Genomic DNA, 12,658 nt, shown 5'->3' on the forward strand with positions numbered 1-12,658 from the left:
AAGGTATTGCAGGATCTGAACAGAAGCAATAGTTCCAAAAATGACTTTAGCAAAGTAAATACAACAGAGTTGGCAGCCACATGCTAACTTACCATTTCTGTGTCTGACACAGGACCAAAACTGGTAACATAGATGTCTGTTTTCACCTGAGTTATTCTCTCTGTAATAAATATAGGGTTTGCATTAGTAATTATTTTAAGATGTAAATACATACTTGTGATGCATTTATCTATTAAAAATTTCTGAATCACTCAAAAATCCCCATAAGCTTGAAATTAAGAGGATGCTTGAGGAGACATTTCATCCCTGATCAAATGCAGTGAGTCCAGACTCCGTTCTTATAATCAGAAAGAAACAAGACTTTCAAGGGTGCAATTCCTCTGACTGACAGGCTTCTACAGATCATAGAAACACAGAATCATTTGGGTTGGAAGGGACCTTAAAGATGTTCTTGTTTGAACTGCCCTGCCATGGGCAGGGACACCTTCGACTAGATCAGGTTGCTCAAAGACCCATCCAGCCTGGCCTTGAATGCTTGAATGATGGTGCATCCACAACTTCTCTGGGCAGCCTGTGCCAGTGCCTCACCACCTTCACAATGAAAATTTCTTCCAAATACTGAATCTATATCTACCCTCTTCCAGTTTAAAACCGTTACACATTTGTCCTATCACTACACTCTCCAATAAAGGGCCCCTCTGCATCTTTGCTCTAAGCTCCTTTAAGCACTTGAAGGCTTTCATAACGTCTCCCCAGAGTATTCTCTTCTCCAGGCTGAACAACTCCAACTCTCTCAACCTGTCTTCACAGGAAAGTTGCTCCAGCCCTCTGATCATCTTGGTAACCTTCTCTGGACTCACTCCAAGAGGTCCATGTCCTTCTTATGCTGGGGCCCCAGAACTGGACATGGTACTCACAAAAGCAGAGGAGCAGAATCACCTCCTTCAGCCTGCTGGCCACCCTTGTTCTGACACATCCCACCATGCAATTGGTTTTGCTGGGCTGTGAGCACACATTGCCGGCACTTACTCAATTCCTACTATAGGGTGAGATGAAGTGTATTGGAAGGACCTATTCCCCTCTGCTGGCTTGGGTGATCTGCCCAATTTCAGACATCTATATTAGTGATGTCCAAAATTAGGTGAAATTATTTCTGCCCTCAAGTCTCTAAGTCCTTCTGGCATCTTTTCAAATCCAGTACTAATTTAATTTAAGGGCAGAAATTTCAGAAGTTCGTTATATAAGATAAGAGCATTGAGCCCTATTTTCAAGCATCTCTGTGTAAAGTGAGAGGAGAAGGAGAGAAAGGGATGAAAGCAATGTGTTGGTCTCACAAGAGGAAGGGGTGGGGGTAGCCAGATTAAAAAAGGGCCAGGAAGAAACATAACAGATGGTTTACACATGGGTAGAAGATGAGAGAAATCTGGGGGATAGAGAGCTGAAGGAGGGCTCAACAAGGTTAGGATGGCAACCTATTCACATGCTATTCACAACTATTCACATGCTATTCACAACCATTCACATGCTATGGTTTTAAAATAGCTGCTGTAGAGGTTATCAAAATGACATATCAATACAGATTTTCTGTACTTGTCTAAAAATGAATGTTTGGGGGATCTGTTTTTAAAAGAGATATGTGTCACCAGCATAATTTTATGTAGGCTGACCAGTAAGGGAACCTTGCAGCAACCTGCTAGCATATTGTCTTGCTCATCTTAGGAAGTACCAGAAAGAAAAACCCAATCTGTATCCAATTACAGAAAAAATGTATCGCAGATGCTCTCCTAACCCAACCTCAGATGACCTCAGTGACTGAAGGAAGACAACTTTCAGTGATTTTTTTTTATTGTGGCCCATTTGCTAGGAGACAAATCTACTTTCTGGACTTAGTTTAGTTAATCAAACACAACTCCCTCATCAAGGCCAAGAGCAGGTACCCATCTGAAAGGGCATCACATAGATGATGGTCCTGTATACCAGCAGACCGACCACAGCCAATGCGTTATCCTACCTCCCAGTCCTGGGCGCAGTCGGTTGTCGTAGCCGTCCAGCAGACCATCCAAGATCCTGGTGAATATAGTGATGTTGTCATTGGTGTCCTCTTTTCCTGACGCTGTTGGCGTTTGTGAGAAGCTATTTTATGCAAATGAAAGAAAACATGTCAAAAGCCATGCTGGTTTCAAGGGGCTTCAGTCTCGAGGGAACTTTGCAATGGAGCAATGGAGCCACTGAGCCTCTCTCCTCTCCTGCTGCTCCAGCTGAGTAGCACAGGGAGCTGCGGTGATTTCATCACTGCTATAAGCAATCCTAAATAGCTCTCCCTGGAGGAGGATCCGAAAAAGAATCCATGCCATGGAGGTACAACCCTGGGGTGCTGGATCAGGGGACACCTGAGCCCTTTGACCCTCTGTCCATAATGCACAGGTCCCCCATGCTGCCCTGTCCACCATTTCCCAAGTGCTAGCATTTCTCCATCCCCTGGAGGGAGCAAGATCAGCTCATGGGGCCAGCAAAAGCTGTTACTGGTTTTCACCAGGTTAGCTCTCCATTCTTTAGGAACTACACCAGCTGACAGTGGAGCTGCATGAGCAGCATGGGTTTGCCCTGGGGATGCACCTTCAAGTCTGCCTGACGGTACTGTCTAATCTTTAAATGCCAAACAGCTTTTAATTTTCAAAATTTATGTAATTTATTGCCAGAACAAAGGATGAACTCTAACCTTATTTGAGGATAACAAACTCCCACTACATTCAAAAATCCCACTGGGGTACTACTGGGGTATCTGAAAAACATACTGCTGCATAGAAAACACAGTTCTTCACTCCTCCTCTTTCTTTTGCATAAATTAGTTCTCCCTTGTAGTATGCAAATAACGTCACTGTGTAGTGGGCCACATTTCATATCTTTTGGGCCAGATTTGTTTTTAATTTGAACTCTTTTTTATTTCATCATTTTATCCGTGGCTCAGACCTAGGAAGCTGCTCACAGCTCACAGCACAACTAAAACTTGCATTTTTAAATCTGTTTGATTTTCATTTAAAGATGCTTAGGAGAATCCCCTGCCTACTAATGCCTTTGCTTACCTAAAGAATAGACATGGGAGATTATCCATAAGCATGCTTCACCTGCAGAAGCAATGAACGTTTCTTAAGACAGCAAGTTTCCTCACACTTGGTGCTTATTCAAGATTCAGCCTCTGCTGAAATCACCAACAAATGCTCCAGCTGAGAAAGGGCACATAGGCCCACTAGGAATCATATACTCTGCCTCGTGCCCACTGTCAGCAGATAGGAATTGCTTATGCTCCAGCAACCTGAACTCGATGCCAGTCATCAGGAGACAGTAAATAAATAAATAAATAAACAAATAAATAAATAAATGAAATCCATGTTCATTTATTACCAGTCCCCAGGGAAATAAATCAGTAAATAAATAGAGAAGCTCAGAGCATGTCTCTGAACAGCTTGCCTTACAGAATGGTTGCAACATATGTGTTTGGCTTACCTCGCAGAACAGGATTCATACAAAGAAAGAAGGGACCTCAACTTGGTTTTACCTACACAAGGTTTCCACTAATGGAAATGGGACTAATGGGACTAATAGGACCACTAATGGGACTAATGGGACCTCACTGACATCCATGTAATGGATCTGGAAGTTTTAGTTACAACAGACCTGGCTCAGAACAAGCTGCTCTTGGACACATATCCTCTCACAGACACGGGGACCCCCAGTCCTTGACAGTTTGTGTGCTTCTGCTGAAAATGGAAAGGATTGCAAAGCCTCTCAGAACAGGGGAGTAAGGCCAGGCAGTGGGAGCACAGGTCCAATTCCCTGAAACACCAAAGCCCATGCAAATGCCTGGTTGAGGATGTTCCTTGCGGTCTGAGTGTAGTTGGCACTGCTGCAACGCTAGCAAGATCCACACTGCAGAGCCTAAGGCCATCAAGGATCTCCCCTTCAATGCAGGTGGAGGCATAGCCACAGATCTTGACCATTTTTCAGGCCATTCATCTCTCCATGGTCAAAAGACCAAATTAATTCTGTTTTTTATGCTGTGACCACAACCTCCAGTGAGCAACTGAGGCAGAAAAGATCATGGACATGTTTGACTTCAATGAAAAACAATTAATCCAGCACAGTAAACTGATTACATAAACATTAGCCATCCTTGCATGCTGGACCATTCAAGATAAAAGACTGTACACCTTTTTGTCAACTGTAATCAAAGGGATTCACCACATAAAAGTGAATATTTACAAGTAGCAGCCTAACGAACGTAAAGGAATTCAAAGAGGAGACAGAAGTTACAGATGTTCTTTACATGCAGCGACCATAACTAAACACTTTGATAAAATCCTAGTGCAAACCACAAAAATCCAATACATCTAGAATACCATTTTCAACTTTTCTCATCTATTTTATCTTCTTTTTTTCATAAGAAAGAGATATGCATCATGCTGTCTGCCTGCTACACCGTATCAGCGTAGGAACCCATTTTCATTTTCCACTGCGTCTGACAAAGGAGTGGAGAGATCAAACTTAATTTCATTCCTACAAGTTTCATGAGAAGCTGTGACTAGACAAGGGGAGAGCAATCTAAATTAGTGTCTCATTAAGTAAAAATGTAAAGTTAGCAGTCATCTATTCCCTCTGGCTTCCTGACTGGGCCACTCAGCATACATGTAGCTCAGAAACAGCCTCAGCAAGATCAGCCCCCCTCCTCTCTGATAATTAAGAGATATGGAGGAGACTTCCAGGGTGATTAGGAAAGATCCTGGGAGAAAAGGACAGCAGAGGTAAAATGTAGGTGTTGCAATGCGAGATGAGAACAAGGGATGCCAAATGTAGAGCTGGGATTATTGCAAAGATTATGGTGCTGGGGGCACAGGACACAGGGGTTCACTTATTTTTCTGCTCTTGAAAAATCTTGTTATTTTTAGTGCTTATGGCTGAATTCAAAGCCAATGGAACTCAGAGGGAAGATTTCCATTGAACTATTTTTGTGGGGATAGAACAAAATACGCTTAGTTCTCATAACTGCTCCTCTGAATCTAACAAGAGCAATTGATGCTGCTTCCTTCTATCTCAGCTATGTACATCTCTTACAAGAATAGTACACACACCCCATATACTGAAATAATTCTATATCTCCACAAGAAAAGCTAATTAATAGAGGAAAAAGATGGAGAATCAACTACAGTGAAGACTTACAAAAAGTCTGCACTTCTGCAAAACTGCAATCCAAATTTGATTTGGCAGATCGCTTCACCCATAAAAAAAGGCACCTGATGCTAAATTTCAGTGAAATGACAGTATGATGGGAAGCTGCATTTGTAGATAGATTGCTGTTTGCTCTTGTGTAAATGTTACTTTTTCTTTCACAGAAAGTTAGTATTTAATTTCTGTTATTGAGATTGCTGGTGAAATGCATGTTTTGGAATAAGGTCTGAGATTGTATGTTATGACACAAGACATTTATAGTACTTGCAAAGTTACATACATACATTAGACACTATATAGCTCTACAAATAGAGAGGAAACAGGTGCTACCCTTAACTAATTATTTTCACACAGCTAAAGATTTAGTTTTATCAACATATTACTAGGTAAGCACATTATTGCCTCTCTGCAGTGAAAAATGTTTTTATAGCAGAAATTTTCAGTATGGATAAAAATAAACCTAGAAAAAAACCTTAGGAAAATGCTAAGAAAATTCAGAGATAATTGCATTTAAAGCTCATTATTGAACATAAACTAAATCAACCAGGAATACTTCTCATCACATTTATTTAATATTGCAATTCAGGGTAACTGAAAAAATCAGAAGCCACAGAAGGGGCCCATGAGTGTAAAACATAATAACTCTCTAAATATGCTCAGCTACCTCTTCCAATGAATACATCATTTATCATTTTAAACATTACTGTCTTTTTTGTCATCCAGTCAAAATCATACAGGTACTATTCGTAGTCTAGTTGTACTAAGAGGAAAATGCATGGTAGATATTTAATGATTTTTCCCAAAACCTCTTTTAAAAAAAGGGTAAGAAATGCTGAAAAAATAACTGAAGAGTATTTTGCTACTGAAAGATGTATTTTTTTCTCTCTCTCTTAAGAGAAGCATTTCCAATAACTTGCCTTCATAGGATTGCAATTATACCTGAATTTCAGACAAATTAACAGTTTGTGGGAAACACGGTGGAAAATATACTTGCAAACTTTTGGATACTGACGCTGGCCAGACATCAGAGGAAACAGATTTACTTTTCTAAGTTAGTCTCTTGCTACCCCTTTCTTACAGATTCTTGAGATCTAAAAATGTTGATGTTTTGTGAATTTGTGCAATGAAGATTCAGTTCTTTCACATGGGATTTAAACAGAGGAGAGGACTGACTAAAATGATGAAGCTTTAATACTATGTTCATATTTTTAAAGAATAATTTAATTCTTTTATTTAGAAAGATCAGTATTTTACTACCTTCTGGGAAAGAGCAATTTGTGAGCAGTGCGATGAAAGCCTGTTTTTTATGGAGTGACATCTTACAGTCCTCACCCCCTTGCAACTTAATGTCCCTTTCAGTGTCTTGAATTTCTTCCACGGTCATTAAACACCTCCCAGAACTCTCAGCTCTCCAGGTCACTGACCTGCAACTTCACTGGGAGGCATTGCATGCCAGGGCTTCTCCTAAACTAAGTACGTGCTGGCTGGCCGGCAGGTACACGCCTGCTATTTGGCCAGCTGGCTAACCAGAGATGCTGAAGCCATAGCCTTCTGTTCAGCAGTGGGACTGACTGATGGTTGTCTGACTCCTCCAAGAAGTTCTAGACACCCACTTAGTTTTCCAGTTACTAAAATTGTCTAATGGGTTAAAAAAGGTATCTGGAGATATGGAGAAGGAAAGGAAAACAGAATAAAAAAAATAAACAGACAAGCATGACTGCATGAGATATGATAATTCTTACAAAATTAGTCTTTCAAAATATGAGGAAGAACTCCCAAGCATCACAAGTACTTGGAAAGGGATATCCCTGCAGAATTAACTGCTTAGGGCTGCAGAGACTAACTTGAAATAACGGTCTAAAGGAGAGGTATGTTCTGCCTAAATAGTAGGATTATGGTCTTAGTGATAAGGGCTGTGAGCTAGAGAAGAAGTATGTGAAATTACAGACACATCATGGACTGAATTCTTAAGAGTGTACAGAGAAATACTGGGTTGGCTACATATAATTGGGATCTTCTGTTCTCTGTGTTTCTACTATTATAAATATTATTAGCAGATGGCAACTAAACTGTGGGTACATGAACAACGTCCGTCCCTGTTGGTTTTGGCTTTCAGACAGATTTCCGAAATTGCATGTCCAAAACAGGACTGTGCATCACCAACGTGTCCCCAGAGATGTGCCCATGGACGGTCTGGGACTTGTGCAATAAGAGCCAAGATACAGTAAGATTGGCCAGCATGGAGCTGAACACAGGCTACCTTGTCTCACACAGATCTGCATGCAAACAGCCACCCATGGCTCCAACCCTCACAGGGCTGCCAATACCTGGCCTCCCCGAGGGCCCACAAGGAATCAGTCTCTTGTCTTACCTGAAAACACTCTTGATGGTTATATTTGACTTTTAGTCATTCTCTAGCCTTATTATTAATGTTAAGTTTTAAGACAATTGTGAACTATCTTGGAATGCTTAAGTAAAATAACTTGCTAGAACATTATACAACTCAAGGCTGAACTCAAGCAAGCTTGAAAAAGCTTTGACTCATGCTGGACCGTTTCTGCAGATGTAAACTCATAAAACTGTTATACCAACAACAGAGCGAGAGGCGGGGAAGACTTCACATCCTCTTCTCAGTTCATCTACATCTTTGAATTTTAATTAATTCACTGATTTTTCTTTAAATAACTTCTACCAACTCTGTCTACAGTCCTTCTCTACTGCGTATTAGTGTGGATAATTCTCGATAGTCATTACACATTTATGTTAAACATTAATCACAGACTTTTGTTGAGATTTCTCAAGTAGCCTAGGAGATTGAGATATGTAATTTCTGTTTATTTAACCAGGCATTGTGCATCAAAATCCCCCAAGGTGGCTTTGACTATGTCAGCAAAAACTGTATTTATGATTTAATATAAATATGGAATGACTATGGAGAACTGTAGAAAAATCTCTGCTTCATCTGTAATGCCCTCCTGTATTTTGGTTTTTAATTTGTGCTCTTTCAACCAATCACTTTTATCAAGCATATTGCAAAACACACTGCAATATAACAGCACAGTACAAACATGGATGAAGCTAATAAAGAAGAACCTGCTATCAACAGCAAGTGTCATCAGTATTAGATTCCTGCAGTTAATACAGCAGCCTACATGTTAATTGTACCGTTCTGTCCTGAAGAGTCAGTCCCAAAGCACTTAGCAAATTACACTCTGAAACTGCTTCTGCCTCTGAAACAGAAGCACTGGAGCATCCTCTGTCTTTTGAGCAGGGTCAAAATTCAGCCCTAAGGCACTGTGTGAATGGTGCAGTGAATTGGAGCTGCTTATCTCTACAGGCCTGGACTAAAATTACTAGATTAGAAATGGGGGGCAAGGAGGGTGGGGGGAACTTATGTGATGATCTCATTTTAGTGCATAGAAGCTTTTTGACTAACTCACAGAAAACAAGTGTCCTAGTTTCCTCTAACTGTCCTGTTTTGATTATCTGCCAGGTTACACGTTATACTGATTCCTACCTAGGACCTTCATTCAGTATTTGCTTTGGAGTCAAAAGGGACAGTTAAACGCTCTGGCTTTTGGGTTGTTTTTAGGTTTGGATTTATTTTTTTTTTTACATCCTTGCCTATCTATTCTTCTGTTAGCGGAGAAACACAGTTAAAAGACCCCCCCATACCAAGCAGGTCATGCTCAACTATTGCAATGTGCTGCCTTCTGCAGGGACCATGAACAGTCAAGAAGGACTTAAGGTTACAGTCATCAAGATTTTCTTATTTTGAAAATACTTTGTCGAATTACAACAATGTAAAGACAAATTTAAAATTACTCCCACACTATCTATGCCCTCTTCATTTCTATCACAAAGTCCTGGGAGAGTTTTCCCTTAGACCACAGTGAAACAGGATCAAGTTTTTTCAAGGTGGATAAATGAGCGTACAACTCTTTGCATCCTTTGTAGAGTGTAGTCCTACAATTGTTCCTATAAACCACTGTGGTCACAGCCTTCCGTCTATGTACACAGGAGATGTGCTGGAGACCAAACTAAGTTTTGCTTACAGCGTGGACAGTCATCACTCAGTTTGGTCTTACTCCTAGTTCCAATCTGGAACAAGTCACTTTGCTTGAAATCATAAACTGATTTGCATCTCCATTTTGTGTCTTCTTATAGCAAGGAATTGATGGGTGTGCTTGTGAATCAGAATGTTGGGAGGATTCATTTTTTTCTGGTGAAATCATAAATAATTGTTCTCCTCCACAAAGAAGAATCAACCTACGTATCCTGAGCACTTGCAAAACGCTTTTTCCAGATTCCATTACATAGCTCAATTTTGGAAAGTTCTTAATATCTCTGGGTATAGGAAAAACATATAAATAGAGGGTTTCTGACATTATTTTTCATTTTCTAAGAGCTATAGTTGCAGTATTTTTTTGATACAGCTTTCAGAATATCACTGTCAGGGAAGCATCCAAAGCCAAAATAAGAAAACAGGATTCCTTGCTATATGCTTCAGGGAAACACAATTTCTAATTATTCTAACAAGTTTCAAACTCAGACATCCTTCTGAACTGTCACTATCTTAGCTTAATCACCAGGAAAGCCTGTACCAGCTAGTAGCGTGCACCGAGTCCCACTGTTGCAGTCTTGCACTACTGCCTATAACCTGCATCCATCAGGCAAGAGGAAAGGTGCAAGACCCTTGCATCACAGATACAGAAGCAGGGAGCACCACAGCCCCTGGCTGTGCTAAACCCAGGTCAGAGTACTCAGCATCTGTAGGCCTGGTCTGTGCCCTTTGTGCCCTCCAAGCCTTCCCGCAACAGCATGAAGAACTGACAGGAGAGGGTAAATCCGAACAGGAGAGTAAATCACTCCCTTCCCCCTGACACCCGCACATTAAGATGAAATGCAAAGCCCGGTTGTTTTGTTCAGCTGCTCCACACCACACAGAGACATGGTTTTTCATTTACTTAAAAAACCCACAGCAAAAATTCAAATACAATTGGCAACTCACCCAAAGTGGCTGGCTAAACTCATGGAAACGCAGAAGAGGAAGAAGTTTTTGATCATGATAAAGTCAGAGACCATCCCATTGTCCATTCCAGAGGAGAAAAGGAATGCAGGTGGTTGCTTTGGTGAAGGTGCAGCTGTTCACTTTGTTCTTACGCTGCAACAATACAAAAAAAATTGAAAATTATTGCACGGACAAAAAGCGGGATAGCTGAGTTCAGCTAACACCGCATCTTCTGCTATCTGCGTTTCTCACAAACTTATCTAAGCTTATGTAAACATCAGCTGTTTATGTAAAGTTGTATGTCTTCAAGGACATGTTTTACCTTCTGCTGACAGCAAACTGCAAACAGGAAAAATTCTTTGTGGCCCAGTTTTCCCTTATATTCATCTGTTGTATAAGTAACTAAAGAAAAAGCCACCATTTTCCAAATGCCAATTTCAACCCTTTACCTATTTCAACAACTTCCACATGCCTGCAAACCCAGGGCTGTGTGCAGCCTCCGCATCCTTTCCTTCCATCGCAATTTTTTCCCATTAAATACCCAGCTTCCCTTTCCAAAATCCCAGTTGAAATGCCAAGAAACACCTACTGCTTCTTGGAATTCATGCTGCTGATGCACGGCTTAGCAAAAGGAGGGTGGGTTGCTGGGGGGGTGGGGGGAGAGGGTAAAAAGTGACCTTCCCCTCAAAGGCACATAAACCTCACGCTAGCATGAAGAATGACAGTAATGTAGCTGCTCCAGTGAATGCCGCTTTTTGGATACCTGCCTCAGCGACCAGATCACCAATTTCAGCATTGTGCACTAACGTTTTCCTCTGTGCCCTATTAAAAACAAAACAAACAGAAAAAACCAAACAAAAAAACCCAAAACCACAACAACCCCCCTCCCCAAATAAACACCAAAACAAAGCCCAAACACACTAACAAACAAAACACTGAAAACCCAACAAAAAACCCAGAACAGACCCCAAAAATACACCCTGAAGGGAATTGGCTGGATTTTCCACCTGAATCCTGTGCCCCCGCGCTATATCGCTCAACAACTTACTCTCCCACCCCGCCGGCAAGGCAAGACACCCGAACCAAAAGCCGTCCCCCGGGGCTCCCCCCGCCCGGCCCGCGCTGCCCCGCAGCGGGTCCCGCTATCTCTGCGCCGCTCCCTACCGGGCACTGCGGGGCCGCCGCTCCCTCCCGAGCGCCCGTAGCCCTGGCCCGCCCGCACCTGTCCGGGCACCGCCGCTCACTCGCCGCCGCCGCCCGGGCACTGCGCCCCGGGGCGCCGCGCACCGCTCCGCAGGGCTCCGCGGACGGGGACACCTGCCCGCCCGCCCCGCCGCCCCTTTCCCTCTTCCCTCCCCAGCGCCCGCGACGCCCTCGGGCTCGCCCCCCCCCTCCCGCCGGCCGAAGTTTCCCGCGGCCATGTGCGCGGCGGTGTCCGCCCGGGGGTCCGCGGCCGGGGCTCCCCGCCGCCCTCCGTCCGCCCGGCCGGGCGCGGGAGCCCGGCGCTTACCAGCCGCCGGCGGGGGGACGAGGGCGAGGGGGCGGTGTTTGCCTGAAAGTTGCGGAGCGACAGCGGGAGCGGGAGCGGCGGCGCTGCCTCCCGGCCGCTGGCAAGCGCGGCCCCGCTGCAGCGCCGCGCCCGCGCCACCCCCGCGCCGAGACCGCGGCCGGGAGCGCGGGGAGGTGTGCGGGGCGCGCCCGACCCTCGGGGACCCAGACGGGGACCTCCCGGGAAGAGGCCGCTCCCGGAGCCGTCGCAGCCCCGTGAGGCTTCAGCGGCTCCCTGGGCTCCCCGCGCCGAACTCCCGGGAGCAGGTCCCACCGAGCGTCCCACGGGCCTGGGTCCCGGGCGAGTCCGGCCGGCACCGACCGTTCTCGGGGAGCGGGAGCCCCTGCCACAGCCTGGCCCTGCGGGTGTCCTGTAGCCTTGAGGCAGGGGCATGCACCACGCCGGAGGCTTGCCGGTGTATACGCTCCTTACACCACACATGTATAAGCCTGCATATATATACACACACCCATACATACCCAGATCTGTATCTATACTCCTCTTCTGTAGCCGATGGACCTGACCTAAACCATCATAGCTCTTAAATGATGAAGTGGCATTTTCTATCCACAACATAAACTCTCTTTGTACATCCTCATTATTAGACGTCCAAGGTTTGTATCGGTATTAAAAATTCCAGGAGACTTGCAGTAACTTCGAGGTTTCCTTGTGATTGCGTGTGCTGCTATTCCAGAAAAATGGATGCACTGCTTCACATCCTCAATAATGGGAGCTTTACACTTGCTACGTGTTCGTCACATATGTAATGTACTGCTTGCAGGTGCATTTTGAACTACGTGAAAGATGAAATGAGTGTTGTATGATGTTGTATGATGAAATGAGCCCCAGTTCCCGGGGATTCCTTGGGATGCATA

The 12,658-nt window shown here is 43.8% G+C and overlaps 1 protein-coding gene across 1 annotated transcript in view; it reads right to left on the reverse strand.

Annotated features, from left to right (window-relative positions):
• Positions 1-11,382, reverse strand: part of GABRA5 (gamma-aminobutyric acid type A receptor alpha5 subunit) — a 52,651-nt gene extending 41,269 nt beyond the window's left edge. The window contains exons 1-4 of the mRNA XM_027674840.1: positions 10,824-11,382; positions 10,235-10,387; positions 2,012-2,133; positions 93-160 (exon numbers count right to left, since the gene is read on the reverse strand). Of these exons, the coding sequence (XP_027530641.1) occupies positions 93-160; positions 2,012-2,133; positions 10,235-10,320 (276 nt within the window). The 5' untranslated portion in view covers positions 10,321-10,387; positions 10,824-11,382. The remainder of the gene's footprint in view (positions 1-92; positions 161-2,011; positions 2,134-10,234; positions 10,388-10,823) is intronic.
• Positions 11,383-12,658: the final 1,276 nt, after the last annotated feature.

This window comes from Neopelma chrysocephalum, unplaced genomic scaffold (genome assembly GCF_003984885.1).
Source record: "Neopelma chrysocephalum unplaced genomic scaffold, ASM398488v2 Primary Assembly neopelma1_25, whole genome shotgun sequence".
NCBI lineage: Eukaryota > Metazoa > Chordata > Aves > Passeriformes > Pipridae > Neopelma > Neopelma chrysocephalum.